The 19,445-nt window shown below is 36.4% G+C and overlaps 1 protein-coding gene across 1 annotated transcript in view; it reads left to right on the forward strand.

Annotated features, from left to right (window-relative positions):
* Positions 1–5,857: 5,857 nt before the first annotated feature.
* Positions 5,858–19,445, forward strand: part of LOC140169678 (RNA polymerase II-associated factor 1 homolog) — a 46,018-nt gene continuing 32,430 nt past the window's right edge. The window contains exon 1 of the mRNA XM_072192975.1: positions 5,858–6,044. Coding sequence (XP_072049076.1) covers positions 5,992–6,044 — 53 coding nt within the window. The 5' untranslated portion in view covers positions 5,858–5,991. The remainder of the gene's footprint in view (positions 6,045–19,445) is intronic.

The following is a 19,445-nucleotide window of genomic DNA, read 5'->3' on the forward strand; positions in this document are numbered from 1 at the left end:
TCTATCAATCAATCAATCAATCAATCAATCAATTAATCAATCAATCAATTATTTATTTCTGGTATTGTATATATAAAACAAGTTTGTAATCAAAATCAATTAAATTAATATATGCATTAATTAATTAAATTAATATATGAATGCATTAATTAATTAATTTAATGAATGAATGAATTAATTAATTAATGCATTAATTAATTAATTAATTTAATTAATTAATTAATTAATTTAATTAATTAATTAATAAATGCATTAATTAATTAGATTAATGAATCCATTAATTATTGTTTCCCTCCTGCATCCAAATTGCAAAATATTTAATTATTTGATATTAATTTGACGTTTTCTCTTTTAATTACATTTTAATTGCATTAATTTGCTATTTTCTTACTTTGATCTCTTTATTTAGTTGGCCTATTAGACTTTATCAGGACGATGCTGAAGAAAGACACAAACAATGAACACCCCTGCATTATTATTAGCAATGCAGGCCTATAAAATTAACCATAATTGCAAAATAATTAAATCTGTTGCTGTTTGGCTGTGACCACTCGTTTCAAAAGAAAGAAAATAATAAATAATTGATAATTAATAATTAAAAGTCACGGTCCACCTCGTGCCTATTTTAATCTTAAACAGTAAACTATTATTGTGAAGTAAAGGGTCTATAGAGCTCTATAGATCAATTCCATGCGTGAATGACATTCGACATGTACTGAAGCTCACACTGACGTCATACTTATTAATATTCATGACCTCCTTCTAAGCACCCCGATCCATCGCTTAAGAAGTACTAGTCGGGCAGCAAACTACCCAGTTTTTAAGGCCCGTGGCCTTTTGATGAAGACAATGTGCCACCTATCTTAGCATGTTGTTTGGGTCCCAAGTAACATATTTATACATGTTTACAAAAATCCAGATGCAGCAGAAGGCGGCCATCTTATTTTTCAAAATGGCGCCCATTTTGGCAAAATATTTCCAATATTTGTCAAACTGCCCCTTCCCAATGTGATTTTATTGGCACAGTAGTGATTGTTTTAGGCTTGTTATAGTAGTTTTGTCATGTTGGCATGCAGTAGCACCAATATTAATGATTTACAAATTCAAAATGGCCGCCAAAAATTCAAAATGGCCACCGAAATCAATTTATTTCCTTCAAACATACAATAAGCCTACATTAATCTGGTAACATATGAGATTGGACACGTGACATGAATATTAAAATAATAACACACACAAATCCCATACTTAATGCACACCCCACCCACACCCTTACCCCCCCTTATATTTCGTATATTATATTAAAGTGCCACAAAAATGTATCAAAAACGTTTTCTTGGCTCATACGGGTATCCTTTATACAAGAACAGTTGGTGGTGCTAGTTTGGGCTACAGGCTGTATTACTACATCCATAAGCACATGGCAGCAGAGGGTACGTGGTTCTTCAAAACAAATTGAACCATTTAAGGACAATTTTGCCCAATGATGTGCCCAGTTGGTTGCACTGGTCTCCACTGAAAACCCACCGATCGATATACCAAAATCGCTAAAAAAGATACCCCAAAACCGTGGCACCATCCTGTACACCTTTAAACAGGAAGACCCCCAGGACATGGCATTGGCCAGACATTGAGAGGTATTGAGGGGTATTGAGAACAGGGTAAAAGGTACCGAGTGGTCCCATAAATGGTTTATGGGTCCCGGGGGATGGAATTTTTAATGGTTTCTAGGGATGGAGTTAGGGATACCAGGGATGGGGTATAAAAGAGTACTAGTAAAGGGTACCGAAGGTCCCAGGGACAACAGTTTATGGATCCAGGTAAAGGTGCTAGGTTCCAGGGGTGACATTAGGGGTGTCAGCAATGGGGTTTGGGGTACCAAGGACAGGGTTAGGGGTTCGGGGATGAGGTTAGGGGTTCCAGGAATGGGGAGAGTCCCATGGTCGGTGTTAGGGCACCTAAAACAATTCCTACTGTACCAATAAATTCACAATGGGAAGGGTCAATTTGAAAAATATTGGATAGGGTGAGGGGTACTGGGATGGAGTAAAGAGTCCCAGGGTTTGGATAATGGGTACCGGGGACAGCGTTATGTGCACTGAGGAAGGGCTAGGGGTACTGAGGACAGGGTAACGGGTTATGGGTCCCAGTGAAGGGGCTAGGGGTTTCAGAGATGACCGGTCATGGGTCCAGGAATGGGGTTAGAGGTCGCATGATCGTGACGCGTGTTTGAGGTCCAAGGGATAGGATATGGGTGACTGGGGATTGTGTTAGGGGTACCCGGGTTGGAGAAATGGGTACCAGGAACTGAGTAAGGGGTACTGGGCATTGGGTATGGTGAACCAGATGTGGGCTAACAGGTTTCGAAGATGGTATTAGGGTCCCAGGGATGTTTCATGGCCGGGTCTCAGGGACGGAGTTTGGTGTTCCATGAATGAGTTAAAGGTCACGTAGTTTGAGGTCCCCGGGAATAGGGTAATGGGGATGGAGGCCAAGGGTTAGGGATATGAGTACCAGGAACAGGGTAAGGGGTGTAAAGCATTGAATATGGGGAACCAGATGTGGGGTTACAGGAGCCAAAGATGGGATTAGGGTCCCAGGGATGGGTCATGGGTCTCGGGGACGGAGTTACGGGTTCCAGGAATAGAGTTAAAAGTCCCATAGTTGGTGTTAGAGGTTCCAGGGAATAGGGTAAGGGGCAATGGTGATATAATTAGGGGTCCCAGGGTTGGGGTAACCCATTAAATGGGTACCAAGAATAGAGTAAGGGGTGCCGGGCATTGGTTAAGGGTAAACAGGTTGTGGACGTACCAAAGGTGGGATTAGGATCCCAGGGACGGGTTATGGGCAGACCTGCCAACCTAGCCCAGTAAGAAAGAGAGACATTGAGGCCAAAACTTTGTACATGTACACAAACCAGGTACCGACAAATTCAAAGACTTGAGGTGTGCAATATTTTCAGAATTCAGGGAAGGTTTTGCAGGTCTAAATTTATCACAATAGACTAAAGAGAATGCTATAGCAAAATTTTAAAGTGAAATTTGCATCATTTTCTGCTGTTCTTACATTTAAATTTGCCATCACTGAAATTTTCAGAAAGCAGGACTGTCCCTCTTTTTCACTTTGAAAAACCCCAAATGAGGGACAGTCCATCAAAATGAGGGACAGTTGGATGGTCTGTATGGGTCTTGCGAGAGTTCCAGGTTCCAGGAACGGAGTTTAAAAGTCCCAAAGTTGGTGTTAGAGGTCCCAGGGAATAAGGTAAGGGGTAATGGAGATGGAGTTAGGGGTCCCCGCGTTGCGGTAATGGGTACCAGGAAAGGGGTTCAGGGTACCGGGCATTAGGTAAGGGGTACCGGATGTGGGGTTACCGTACCAGAGAAGATGAGAAGAATCTTCTCTGCCGGTACCAAAGATGGGATTAGACTAGAGGTTCTAGTTGGTGTTAGGTGTCCCGGGAATAGGGTTAGGGGTACTGGGGATGGAGTTCCAGGTTTCCAGGTTTGGCGTTAGGAGTCCCAGGGATGGCGTTAGGGGCCCGGGTTAGGGGTACCGAGGACTGTGTAAGAGTAAGAGACTTAGGGTACTAGGGATATGTTTAGGGGTGTCAAGGGTGTGGTTATGGGCTGGTCCGAGTACATCAAATTTAGCCAGAACATATCAGGTTATGGGCCACTGGGCAGTGGATTATGGGTTCCGGTGTTGTGTTAAGGGGTCCCTTGGATGGGTCTAGGGGCCCCAGGGAGGGATGGGTAGTGCTACTGGCCAGGGATGGGGTTAGGGGTACCAAGAATACAGGGTTATGTGAACCGAGGAGGGTATAAGGGTAGGACATTCGGGTACTAGTACGGGATACATGTTATTGGGTATAGATATCAGAGTACGATGTACGTTTAGCAGGGTAGGCCTACAGGTACAGGGTTATGAGTTAGGTACCAAGTTAGGGGTGATCGGGGTAAAGATTAGGATTACGGGTTGGGGTATGAGTATGGATAAAACTTAGCGGGAACATAATTATTATTATCATATCCAGATGAGAAGGCATGAAGACATTTAAGGTGGAAGTTACAGATTTTAAATTCAGGAACTATTTTAAATAAAATGTTATCTGATAGAGAGTGACTTCATATTAAATTATAGGTAAGCATTGGAATTTGGGGGTGGGTGTGTGGGGAGGTGTGGTGTGGTGTGTATTTGCAGTGTAGTATGGAGTTTGTGTATCTGTTGGTATATTAATTAACATGTTACTTGCTTAAACTTATATTTTATAATGCCCATTGTATGTATAGAGGAAATAAGTTGAATTTGGCGGCCATTTTGAATTTTTGGCGGCCATTTTGAATATCAAAATCGTCAATATTAGTGCATACATGTCATAAATAACATCCTAGGCCTAAAACAATTGCTATTGTATCAAAAAATTCACAATGGGAAGGGTCAGTTTGAAATATATTGGAAAATTCTTGAAAAAATGGCAGCCATTTTGAAAAACAAGATGGCCGCCATCTGCTGCATCTGGATTTTTGTAAACATGTATAAATATGTTACTTGGGACCCAAACAACATGTTAGGATAGGTGGCACATTGTCTTCAAAAAAAGGCCACGGAATTTAGTTTGCTGCTTGACTATTGAGGAAAACTTAAAAACAAAAAACAAAAACAAAAAGGGGAGCAAAAAACAAAATGCTTTTGTTAGTGTTGTTGTTTGTTTTGTTGACACCAGTTTGGTTTAGGCTGATTCAAGTTTGTTTATGATTTTTTTTTACCAAAACAGAGTGCTGAAAGACCTCTGATTTTGATAATATTAGCTTTAATGCTGGTTTCATACTACCCTGCCGCTTGCCGCTGAGCGGCGTGGCGCACGCGCATTGCAGACAAACGGACACAATAAAGGCTTGTCATTGGTTGAAACGCCCTGGCGCTTGCCGCAGCGGCAAGCGGCAGGAAAGTATGCTGGAGGCTTTAAAGACACCTCAGTATTAAAATTGCGCATTTCTCACACATTCTGGGTTTTTTCAGATTTTCCCAGATGATTTTCAACCAAAAGACCTGCCCCTTTTTGACCGGTAGGTGGGGATATGTAGGCCTATACCTATGTTGATTGATATGTTGATGATTGTTTGCTTGTTTGATCAATTGATTTATAATCGATTGATTGATTGATTGTGTGGATGATTGATTGATTGAGGGGTTGTGCAATAATTATGAATAGGGGCATTAGGGGGTAAAATTTCCAAACGGCCTGCCAAAAATCGCTTGCCCCCACCCTCGGCCTGCCAAAAAATCTCCCCCCTCCTTTTAAAAATAGGCCCTACATGCCAAATTTTTGGAGCCCAATTTGCAAACCCAATTGCAAATGGTCTAGATAGGTCTAGGCCTATATGTTGTGAGCGCAGTGAGCAGGGATATTTAAGCGTTTTCCTAAGCCTTTTTAGAGCGTTTCATTCAAAGGCGCCCCATGAATCATGAATGTGTACCAAAAATCGCATGCCACCCTTCCCCCGGCTGACCGAAAATTGCTTCCCCCCTTTTGCCTCGCGCGCCCAAAATTTCTTGCCCTCCCCCCAATTTTCCCCTCCCCATTGCACAGCCCCAGATTGATTGATTGATTATTGAATGACTGATTGAATGATTGATTGATTGATCGATCGATCGATCGATCGATCGTTTCGATCGATTGATTGATTGATTGATTGATTGATTGATCGACTGATTGATTGATCAGCTAGCTTCAGATTCAGAGCACACTGTGGATTCAGAGGTTCCATTCAAACGCTGTGAACAGATTTTGGGTGTTTTGACCGATGGTTTTGGGTTTGCATTATGGCAACGCTGTCATTGTGTAGTATTCATTTCCAACATGGATGACTCCGAGTGTTTGATCAGCGGCGATTGATGAGATGTAGAAAAACAACTATTTTAAAGATCTTGAATACATATATTTGTCATAAATAGTATTCCTGAGATGTTAAGTTAATTAAGCAACGAATCATGCCTCCAACGATCCAGAGTGGTGAGCGAAACGACAGGGATAGTCGGCGAAAGTAAGTGTGTTATAATGAATTTGTATGACGAAAGTTGTTGAATTCGGAAGACATACTATTACTACTCATGTACTAGTATAATGCATGTGTATGTTAATAATGTTATCAAATGAGTACGACGTGAGCTGCGTTGCTAGCTGTGTGATATATGTTGTGTGAGGTAATTTCTAAAGTTTGTTCGGCTTCAGTTCCATTAATTGAAACTCCTTGCTCCGACGGGGAGTTCCAACAGCTAGGTGCTGTGTATGTGTTTGTATGTGTTTAATGTGCATTCACATACACACTTATAGCCAAAATATTAAATTCTCGATCATGAGAGCCAACTTGGGTACGCACAGTTATTTGCGCCGAGCGTACTACGCAAATACCGGCGCTTACGCAGGGCTTCAACTGGCCCTATATTTCCTATATTTCCTATATTTTTGAACTTTTCCTATATTTCCCTATATAGTTGTAAAATGCCCTATAATTCCTATATTTTTTTCTCAAAATGTACGTATTTGTTTTGACATGCACTGGCAGATACATGTGCCAAGAACAGAAAGCTGTACATCTCTCAAGAAGAGCAACATACAGATTTGTTATGTTATACATATAGATACCACACATTTGCTTCATTGATTTGAGTTAGGAGGGTCAATGTGTTTAAACAAACATATTATTAATAAGGTCATATTAATTATGGTCATGTGTAATTAATTGAGGCATAGAGAAAGTGGGAGTTGATACATTTTCCAACATGTTTCAATTAGTGACATTTTACTATTATCTATTTACTAATTTCCCTGAATCTTTGGATGTATTGTAGCATTTTACTTTGAAAAATCAATATTTATAGCTCTGTAATGATAAACTCCTCAAAAACAGTTTGGAAACTTTCCAAAACTGCTATATATCAGAAATATTTGAGATGTAATTCCATATTGTTTCATATCAATACAAACATTGTTCTTTCCTGTCAAAAGTGACACCAAATTTGTAACCATAACTTATTCCATGGCTGAGTAACTGTCTTTGAAAGACAATGAGGTTCCAAACAAAATGTGCCAAATCTGCTATTGTTTGCGCCATTTGTATCAGTAAACAAGAATAAGTAATATCACACTGTTTCATTAAAACAAAAGTCAGTAACGAGTAGAGAACCCATATGCGCTCACAACAGCATTATATCTTTACATCTTCTTCTCATGCTTCTTATCAACCTGGTCACACGCTCCTGAGGGATGGCATTCCACTCTTCAAGCAAGATCTGTCTTAAACAAACTGATGTGGTTTGATCTGTCACTCATGCACACAGCCCGAACCAAAGTTGGTCCCAGAGATGTTCTGAGATTGCCTCGCTTGCCTCACCCCACCCAGGTGCAATGGGAAGCTGTTAGGGGTAGTCACAGTCGTTGTACTGATGGACCCTGCGCCACTTGTAGGCTGCATACGTGGTTCCGACATATTCTAATAACGGCGGAATAAATGTAAAGCGCTTTGAGGCTGTTTTATACGGCATAAAGCGCTATATAAATATCTACATTTATTTATTTTTATTTAATTGTTCTTTAGGATTTAAGTCCGGGATATTGGCTGGCCACTCCAATTGCTTCTTCTTGCAGGAAGTCATTTACAAGCCTTGTGTGGTTGAGCATTATCATCATGTAGAACAGCGTTCGGTCCAAGGTTTTGCAGAAATGATATTTTGCAAATGACTTTTCATCTATTCTTTTATTCAAGCATTAATCCACACAATCATTCATTCAAATCAATGAAATGAGTGCAGATAATGGTCAGTTTGGCACATTTTTGTTTGTTGAGACCTCTCTGTCTTTCAAAGAAAGTTACTCAGCCATAGAATATTAAGTTATTGCCACAAATGAGGTGTCATTGTTGACAGGAAAGAACAATGTTTCACTGATATGAAACAACATGAAAATAGATTAAAAAAATATCTGATATGCAGTCATTTTTGAAAGTGAAGAGTTTAGTTATTATGCCCTGAACCTCAGTGAACCCTGGTCTAATCTTACCCAGGACAATATGCATGAGGTGTTACTGGAATTGGAACAGATAATAATAGGAAAGTAGGGAATAATGCTCTGTTACTGTGGGTGTATCTGCATCTGCTTGCTACTGCACAAATGCCAACAGCTGGTTATCTCATACAGGTTAGGCTAGCATGGCCACTGGTTGCAGGCAATTAAATTTTGATGTTGGCAGATTTGGTGAAATAGTTCATGTCCACATTGTCCAGCTGTGTCTTGAAAGGTGACATGGTTGTTGTGTGTGTTTTTGGTAGTGTCAGGAAGCATGTTCAACTTTGGAGTAGTGCAAGGATATTTTATAAGGCTGTGGGTGTAGATAACATGACCTGAGGACTGCCTAGTACATGTAATTTTCGGAGTCTTGGTTTGGATGAGATGTGATACGTTACTGGGTATAAGATGATATCATGAGTCTCCTTGTAAATGGGACATAAGTGGGTTTTGGTGCATATTTATTCCAGTGACTCCCAGTCAAGGCATCTCAACATGTCAGAAACACTTGAGTGTCTTGAATAGTCATGGACAAACTGGGCTGCACACTTCTGAATCTTGTCTAGTGTGTCATTATTGTTTCTCTGGTGAGAATCCCATATTGTCTGACAATATGACAACAGTGGTCAGACAAGTGCTTTTTACACTACCTAATTTGTTGACATGTTACAAGAGGATAAGTTTGTTTGAGAACAGTTGCCAGTTGAGAAGGCCTGGTTTAGGTCATTTTGAAGAATCCTGGAATCTTCAGCAGATTTGATTTCTTGATACACAATGCAGTCAGTCATGTCATTGGTGGATAATCTCACTCTCAAAGACAGGTTGTCAGGCAGATCATTAATGTAGATCAAAACAGCAAATGCCCCAATTAGTGTAATTTACTATGTGATCAAACCAAAAGGTCCACTGCACTTCCATTATACATTACGGTATAATTTGAAGATACAGCAAATTTATTTGTCATTCCAGACATCAAATTTAACTGAAATCATGTTTCTTCTACATTTTTGTCCTGTTGTCTGTTTTACATGTACAAGTGCAAGGTCTTACATACACGTCAAATAAAACTGAATGATGTGTATGTTTTAGACAAATGTGATGCATTACTGACACTTTCGTGTGAAACAAAAACAATTTTATCAAAATCTGAGCAAGTGACACATTTATCCGAATTCATTGCACTTGGTCATACATGTAGGTTTTCTTGAGTGGTGGATAGGAATGGCTGTGAGGGGAAATGGATGAGGCCATTACCTGTGCTAGAGGAACCTATTAAATAAAATAAAATATTGTACATTTTGTGTGAAATATGTCGATAAAAATCCTTTATTCTACATGTATGGGCAATTCCAAGCAAAAGTGGACATGACTCAAAAAAATGAAATTGCCAATATATATTTCTTTTAACTTTTATATTATTCCAAACAGATGTAAGGTTCAAGTTATAAACTTTTTTTTTATTTTTCTAACATTTTGGGTTTTTTTTAAAAGTTTCTTTGGAGAGTGTATTTTAAGTGAAAAACTCCTGTTCAACTTGGATATTTTCCAAGTGGGCCTATTTTATTAAACATGGGCACTTTTCTTTTAAATTTGATACATTTTATATCTCTGAAATATGGTCTTCAAGAAACATCCAACACATTTTAAATAATCCCCACTAATTTTTTTTTTCTTTCATTATGCTTTCATAGCACTAAATATGGCGTAGCACGAGTTACCGAAAGATGCATTTTTTATGTATTTTCAAAATGTTGGCAATGTAATTGATGCCACTTATTATTTTCCTTCTACTAGTAGTGCCTTGAGTAAAAATAAGAAATTAATATACAAAACACTATCCATCACATAATAATGACCCATTAAAAACTGTAGCACGAGTTACCAGTAGCACGAGTTACCGATGTAGCACGAGTTACCATAGCCCACTTCCACCTGTACCAGCAAAGGTAATGCAAAATCTACCACTTGGCAGCAATAGAGGATCTCCCAACTACATGAATATGCATTTATATGTGACCATGATATTGGTAACAGCTTTCTAGCAGCAGTGTAGCCAGTGTGGGGGGGGGGGGAAGGGGGAAGCCTGCCCCATGACAAACTAGAATTATGCAGTTCGTAATTAAGTGCCCATACACACACACACAAAAGTGTGTAAATAACAAAGGTTTGTAAATAAAAAATAATATGCAATATGCAAATAAGCTCATTAATATTCATAAATATGCAAATAACATGACACAAAATTATACAGCACATCAGGCCACCATATCCAACCAAACCAAGTTTGAAGTTGATTGGTTATTGTGTTTATAATGCTGCAAAGTGGATTAATGAAAATGTAGGCAAAATTTGTAAATAAGCTCATTAATATTCATAAATATGCAAATAACATAACACAAAACTACACAGCACATCAAGCCACCATTATTCTATCACCATACCGGTACCAAGTTTGTAGTTATTGTGTTGGAGCTGTACAGTGGATTAATGAATTTGCTTCCGCCCGGACAGCCAAACAAAGAAAGAAACAAACAACAACCAGGCAACCACACATGTGTGGGGGCCAAAAATTAAAGAGAAAAGTGACCTCCTGTCGAAAGGAAAATTAAAGTAAAAATATGGAAGGCAAAGATAGAGATAAGATTCAAGGAGCCAGTTTCCACCCCGATCATGTGCCAAAATAGTGTAAATTTATTTATACCAAATTTTTATGCACACACCAATAAAATCCTTTTTTTTAAGCTCAAAGACTTTACATTGTACAGTCTCACTAAAAAAACATGCTATTTAGCATATATCCCACTATCAATACCTGGTCAAAATGATGCAACCAAATTTTTTAGCCCTCCACCCCCTAGGATCTAGCCTAAGAACCAATCAATTAATATGGGCCTCATGGAAGAACAGAGGATACCTTAAAACATCCACTGAATGAGTAACCAAGGCAAAAGAAGAAATAAAACAAACAAAATAGATACTGCAAATCCCGAGATTAACAGCCACAGTGACATTGTTGATACTGAGATTGGTATAGTTCTGAGATTTGTAGATGCAGGGTTTTCACCAAATTGTTTGTACATCACGTCCTATTGAGCACTCTATAATTTGATCGTACAAAATTAAGATATACAGTATATAGGCTATACTGTTGTTGTTGTTTTTATTATTTATATTTGTTTTATAAGATTGTATGTGTGTAGACGTAAATGGCAGGTAAAGAAAAATGTATCGTTTGTAAAAAGAACATGCAAAAGAAACATCAAATTTTCTCATGTAAAATATGTAAAAACTATGTGCATAAGAAATGTATGAACCTCAGTCGAAAGGAAATTTCAGTTACTTAAAATAGATGAATATGTATGTAATAAATGTTCCAAAATCAATGATGAGAATATAGAAAATGATGAGGATTCTGATGGCGATAATGACCTTATGAATGAATCTGGAGAAACAATCCACGTATCAGATATTAATATAGACAAATATGATAAAATGATGTTTAATCCAATTAGATTTCAAAATAATAACAAAAATGACGAATTTATTGAAATGAACAAAATACCAGAATGCAATTATTTAACACCGGAAGAATTCAGCCAAAAATATATTGATACCAATAGTGAACTCTCCATACTGAATGTTAACATTAGAAGTATCAAGAAAAATTTTGAAAAATTGAAAGAAAACATTAAGACCTTAAATCATGAATTTAACATCATTGGCCTATCTGAAACTCACTTAAAAGAATCGCCATCCGAATACTTCAACTTAAATGGTTATAATATGGAATATACAAACAGAACAGAAAGAGAAAAAGGGGTGTTTGTTTATATATTTCCACTTCAATCAAATATAAACTGAGATCTGATCTTTGTATTTCAAACTCTAATTTTGAATCTTGTTTTGTAGAAATAGAAAGAGAAAATACACGAAATATGTTAGTAGGTGCCATTTATCGTGCACATACGAAAATCGAAACATTTCATCAAAGATATTGGTCCTATTTTGATCAAATAACTAAAGAAAATAAGGAATGCTATCTAATGGGGGATTTTAATATAGACTTGTTAAAGGATGACTGTCACAAACAAACTCATGAGTATCTTAATCTTGTTTATTCATATTCGTTCATGCCAACAATTTACAAACCAACTAGAATAACTGAACATAGTGCAACCATTATTGATAATATACTTACAAATAATCACAACGATGTAAACTCAGAAATAATAGTTACTGATGTCAGTGATCATCTATTAACTATAGTACTCAAAAATCGGGCAGTAAGAAAAACATCGCCTGATGAAAGAAATTACTTCTATAAGAGGAATCATAATACTTGTAATATAAATAATTTGAAGCAAAAACTTTCCAATGTGAATTGGCATGCTGAACTGGATAATGAAGATGTAAATGATAGTTACAATAAGTTTATACATATTTTCAATAATGTATATGATGAATGTGTGCCTTTGACAAAATGCAAGAGTAATAATAAAAAGAACCAAAATTTCCTTGGATAAGTAGAGGTCTTCTCAAAAGTATAAAAACTAAGAATAAGATGTATAAGAGGTATATACAAAAGCCATGTGATGAAACGCTTGAGTCATTCAAAACATATAGAAATAAGTTAAACACGTTAATACGAAAATCAACAAGAGAGAATTATAAAAAGAAATTTGAATCTGTTAAACACAATCTACAAAAACTTGGAAAACAATAAATAGTATTATTGGACGTAACAACAAAAGAAATATGCAAGCTAAATTCAAAAATGATGAAGGCGAAACGGTGTCAGATCCCCAGAAAATTTCAAATGAATTTAATGAATATTTTGTTAACATCGGACCTAAATTAGCTTCCAAGATTACAACAAATGGCAAGAAGTACTATGATTATTTAAAGAGCCCATTAAGCAGTAGCATGTACATGAAACCAATTGTTAATGAAGACGTTATAAAAATAATACATAAATTTAATCAAAACAAGAGTGCTGGTCACGATACTATTGGTAATTACGTGGTAAAAAGATTGCAAAGGAAATATCGATTCCGTTAACTATCATATTCAACCTGTCTATTACTGCTGGTGTAGTACCAAATGAGTTAAAGATCGCAAAGGTAATTCCCATTTATAAGAAAGAAAATCCAGAAGTTTTCTCCAACTATCGTCCAGTTTCTGTCCTGCCATGCTTTTCAAAAATACTTGAAAGGCTTGTATTCAACAGATGCATACATTACATTGATAAATATGAAATTCTAAATGATAAGCAATTTGGCTTTAGATCTAAACATTCTACCTATATGGCTATCTTGGAATTTATTGACAAAATTAGTAATGCTGTCGAAAACAATGAGACAACTGTTGGGATTTTCTTAGATTTGTCAAAAGCCTTTGACACTATCGACCATAGTATTTTATTACATAAACTGGAACATTATGGTTTTAGAGGAAACGTTTTAAAATGGTTTAAAGATTACTTACATAATAGAAAACAGTATGTGTATTACAATTCTTGTAAATCTGAATATAAAGATATAATATGTGGAGTACCTCAAGGCTCCATCCTAGGCCCATTATTGTTCATTTTGTATGTTAATGATATCATAAATACTTCCACCATTCTAAAATTTGTCTTGTTTGCCGATGATACTACTATAACTTATTCACATAAGGACATTGTGTCCAAATACGATCTTATCAACAATGAATTAAAAGAAGTTAATAATTGGTTTAAGGCTAATAAGCTATCAGTGAATGCAAGCAAGACTAATTATATGGTGCTTGGTACAAATCACAAAACATCACGCGTATTGTACAATGCTACTAATAATATTATATTAGATAATGTAATCCTGGAAAGGTTGAATAAGACCAAATTTCTTGGAGTGACAATTGATGAGAATCTAACTTGGAAATTTCATATTACCAACATCTCAAAGAATATATCTAGAGGTGTTGGTGTAATAAACCAACTGAAACATTTTGTTCCCGAACGAATAATGTATTCACTATATTGTACTTTAATACTTCCTTACATAAACTACGGTATCTTAGCATGGGGAAATACTTGTCAAAAATATTTGGAAAAAGATTTTCAAACTTCAAAAAAAGCCCTTAGAATGATATCGAATAGTCACTTTTTAAGTCACTCAGCCCCTATTTTCAAGAATTACAATTTGCTTAATGTTTATGATAGTTATGATCTCGAACTAAGCACTTTCATGTACAAGTATAATACCAATCTGTTACCAAAGGCCTTCAATAGTTATTTCGTTGAGCAGAGGAATCACCTCAGGTATCACACAAGAAACGCTGAAGATTACAAGATCTGTCTTACAAAAACAGAGTTTGCTAACAAAACAATAAGAACCGCTTGGGCCAAGAAAATGGCATTCGATTGACAGATGCGCCAAAACGCGGCTACATCAGTAAAACTCTTTAGATCCCAAATTAAAACAAACCTTATGGAAATGTACACTTAATATCTCTTTGATTTACTTTGATTTACTTATTTTTATTTTTATCCCTTTTAAAACAAAAAATCGATTAAAATTAACTGATCTCTTAGCATTTATATTATATTCACAAAATGTTCAGCTTTCTTTTGCGATATACGTGAGCATATGTTATGAAATCCTAATTTGTCGTACACTTATATTATGCATGTTCTTTATTCGTCATTTTTTTCCTGCTTAGTTCGTTCTACATGAATGTATGAAAAGAGGGTGGGGGGGTGTTTGTATGTATGTATTTGTATTTTATTAGACAAATTAAGAAACTTAGGCTAAGGTTAAGGGGTGCTTGTTCAGGCCTTTTTTTTTTTTTGAGCATCTCCTCATTCAAATGTGTTGTCTTGCTGTTATTGTATTGTTGTATTTTGAATGAAATAAAGACTGATTGATTGATTGATTGTATTGGAAATTGGTTTGTTGTTGAGTGTAATGAGGCTCATTTTCCAGCTTAGTGAAGTGATTGAAATCGGGCAAACTAGAGTATTTGCACCAAGCAGGAAATGGTCTCAACCAAAAGATGACCAAACATTCTATAACTCAGAAAGCAATTTTAAAAAACTTACAGAGCAAATAACCATGAACATTACAAGTTTTGTGAGGGAATTTAGAGTCAAATAACATGGAAGTAAAAGTTTTATCAATTGTTGACTGTTCAATTTAACTGTTTAAATTTAAGCCCTAGAATAAAATATCCAAACAGGATCAAGCAAGGCGTATGTAAGGCTGGGATGTTTGTATGTAATGTGTGTGGTACATTGTATGCTAGTACATACACTGAATAGTGTTATTTGTACATAGATGGGTTATTTGGGGGGTTATTTGTACATAGATTGAGTTATTTGATCATTACACCAGTTGTTGAGGAATTGTTATCAAAAAAAATTGACATTTAGATGAACAATACTATTTTATATATGGCCGGACAAACTGTAGCACGAGTTACCGTAGCACGAGTTACCATGTTTTTTGCCAGTCAATGTAAAACTATGAGGGGCACAACTTTTTAAGGTATACCAAAACAAACCTTATTATAGCAATTACTTATCATATAATCAATAAGGCTTTAGTGTTTTTTGTTTTAGCACACCATCAAAATAAAAATGAGTGATTTTTAACAGCCATTGTCAGTAAGAATGGGACCGAAATGGGACTTTGTGATTCAAGTGCGTCATGGATTTTCTTTAAAAAAAATAAGATGATACATCATCAGTCCAAGAAACTACCCCCAAAATTTTAGCTTCCTCGCTCATTTCGTTTGTCCGAAAAAAATTATTGAAATTTTGGCTCCATAAACATCGTTAAATGGTTTACCAATTAGTAGCCACTAGAAAATTGTGCGCCAACGTTGGCTCAGTAAAAAGAAAACAGTTTTTGAATCCTTCTATGGGTATCATGAGAATTAAACAAAAAAAGGGTTGGGTTACCGTTGGCGCATCCTAATAATCAAGTTTAAAATATTAGTGAAAAGCGCCCTCGTGCTGTTTTCTGTGGCTTTAAACTCATTGCGCCATTAAGCACCCACAAAAAAAGCAAGTTGAAATGAATAAACTAATTATTTAGAATCAAATGCAAATGCAAAATTGATGGGTGCTCGTTAGCGCAAGAAGAAAATGGAGGTCAAAGGTCAAATTTTCAAATTTTGAGCCATTTTCACGCCTCATTAATTTTATGCGCCAAGGTCGAAGAACAGAAAAATTTGTGTTCAGTGGTAAACATACTGTAACTCTACTAAAAGAAGCAGTAAAAAGCTTGGGTCCTGTTGGTTTAGTATTTTTTATGATTTTCTAAATATCATCTTAAAGCAAGTAAATAGTAAATAATATGTCATGCCGTACTATGTGCGAACTTTAAGTATCCTCCACTAGATATGCCAACAAGTACCCATGGTGTTTTAACTTCAGTTAGTTTATTTAAGTGCTGTTGCTTGCATTTCTGTGGAAATAAGTGTGGGCTCATGTTGGCGCAAGGATATTTTAAGGGTAAAAGGTCAATTCAAAATCACAAAATGCTACTTTTATGTTAGTTTGTGCGACCAATATGCAATCTTCGAGTGTCCATTTCTCGATGCGCCAACAAGTACCCATGGTGTTATAACTTCATTTAGTTTATCCAAGTGCTATTACTTGTGTATCTGTAGGAATATGTTTGGGCTCATGTTGGCGCAATGATATTTTGAGGGTCAAAAGGTCAATACAAAAAACTCAAAATATGACAAAGTGCATTCTTTGAGTGTTGGTAATTTCAATGCCAACTGCAATGAATCAATATACTTATACTTATAACATGTGCAGGCTTATAATCTTTTGGAGAACATTTTTGTAAACCATGAAAACTTAAAATGTGTACCTTCCACTTGGTTTGTTGTGGATTGTCAAATGATCTGAAAATGCAGGGTAAGTTTTGATTTATACACATTCTGCATTCAACAGTATTAAAGTGTTATTCTTAAATATCACTGTGCCATGAGCATCCATAAGACTTAACAAGCAAATATACACTCCATTTGAGGTAGATATTGGGACAATGTTTGCACATTTTCAGAGTTGCACAAACTCGCAAAAGAGTTGCACTTTGTGCTTTAGGATTGACCTTTGACCCTTATAATATCCTTGCGCCAACATGAACCCAAACAAATTTCTACATAAATGCAAGTAACAGCACTTAGATAAACTTATTGAAGTAATAAACATTATGGGTACTTTTTGGCACATCTAGTAGTGGACGCTTGAAGATTGCATATAGTTGCAGGAACTATCAAAAAGTAGCATTTTATGGTTTTGGATTAACCTTTGACCTTAAAAATATCCTTGGGCCAACATGAACCCATATTAATTTCTACATAAATGCAAGTAACAGCACTTAGATGAACTGATTGAAGTAAAAACATTATGGGTACTTTTTGGCACATCTAGTAGTGGATGCTTGAAGATTGCATAATTGTTGCATGAACTATATAAAATAGCACTTTATGGTTTTGGATTAACCTTTGACCCCTAATATATCCTTGCGCCAACATGTGCCCAAACTAATTTCTACATAAATGCAAATAACAACACTTAAATATGGTGGATGAAGTAAAAACACCATGGGTATCTGTTGGCACGTCCTGTTGTGGATGCTTGAAGATTGATGAAAACCCTATTTGGCCTATTATATGCTATTTACTAGGCTTTAGGATGATATTTAGAAAATCATTAAAAATAGTGAACCAACAGGACCCAAGCTTGTTTCTGTTTCTTTAATTAGAGTTATTATTTCTTTACCACTGAACACCACTTTTAATGTTCTTTGACCTTGGCGCACAAAAAAATTAATGAGGCGTGAAAATGGCACAAAATTGGAAAATTTGACCTTTGACCCCAATTTTCTTCTAGCGCCAGCGAGCGCCCATCAATTTCGCATTTGCAATTGCTTCTAGGTAATTAATTTATCCATTTCAGCTTGCTTTTTATATGGGTGCTTAATGGCGCAACGAGTTTCAAGTCATAGACATCAACACGAGGGCGCTTTTCACTAATATTTTAAACTAGTTTATTACGATGCGCCAATGGTGACCCAACCATTTTTTTGTTTTATTTTAATGACACCCATAGAAGGATTCAAAAACTGTTTTCTATTTACTGGGTCAACATTGGCGCACAATTTTGTAGTCGCTGCTAATTGATAAACCATTTAACGATGTTTTGGGGGCCAAATTTTCATTATTTTTTTTTCGGATAAACGAAATGAGCGAGGAAGCTAAAACTTTGGGTATAGTTTCTCGGACCAATGTTGCATCATCCTTTTTTTTTTAAGAAAATCCATGACGCACTTGAATCACAAGAGTCTGAATCTTACCGACAGTGGCTGTTAAGCATGTCCTCTGCTCGTAGCACGAGTTACCGATTTTTACAGCTGTCCCATACATACAAAAGTTGATATCCTGAATTAGCAATACTATGAGGATCTAGCCTTGAATGTTGGGTATTAAAATACAAAAAATACAGATTCCAATCAAATCAATTTAAAAGCTGGAGCACAAAGTATGTAAAAGGACGCCATAAAGTGTAGCACGAGTTACCGTGGAATTGCCCATATATATCCATCATTTGCCCTATATTTTAACTATATTTTCCCCGAAATATCCCTATATTATCCCTATATTTTTTCCCAAAATGGTCCTATATTATCCCTATATTTTTTGCAAGAGTTGGGTTGAAGCCCTGCTTACGGCGCAAACACAGCTTTTGAGAATTGACCAATCACACGATCGTTGCTAGGCAAGGTCAAGATTCGGTCATGCAGGTCACGCGATCGTGTTATTCTATGAAAAGTACGCTGACACAGAAGGTACATCCTCTCATGATCGAGAAATTGTTATTTTGGCTATAGCCGTCGGTACGAAGAAATCGTTGCTCCAAAAATGATTGCAAATTACACATTTGTATTAATCATTTTTCACCACAAAATATGATATGAAAACACAGGTGAGCAATGTATGAATATATGGAGAGGTGAAACAGGTTGTTAATTATTGTCAATATTAATATTTTGCGACATTTAAAATGAAAATAATTAACACTGAAGACACCCTATGGCACCTTCTACAACTTGAGAACAAGTCCTCAAACGTTCGAAATTTGTAGTTACTACAAGTACAACTGGTTCGGCTATAAGTCAGAAATTGGAAATTAGTCGCCTTTTGTTACTGTCTGTGTGCGTTAAGCCTAGACTGCCTAACTAGCCTGTAGCTCGTTTCGGCCAAAGAACGTCTGTAATACATACCTGTTTTTAATGACTTTGCAACAATGTTTCTATTGTCAGCAATAACAGCTTGCATTCACACTTTTGAGTTTATATGGTGAATTTTCGTACACATCATAAAT

Source organism: Amphiura filiformis, chromosome 1, assembly GCF_039555335.1.
Source record: "Amphiura filiformis chromosome 1, Afil_fr2py, whole genome shotgun sequence".
In the NCBI taxonomy this organism is placed as follows: Eukaryota; Metazoa; Echinodermata; class Ophiuroidea; order Amphilepidida; family Amphiuridae; genus Amphiura; species Amphiura filiformis.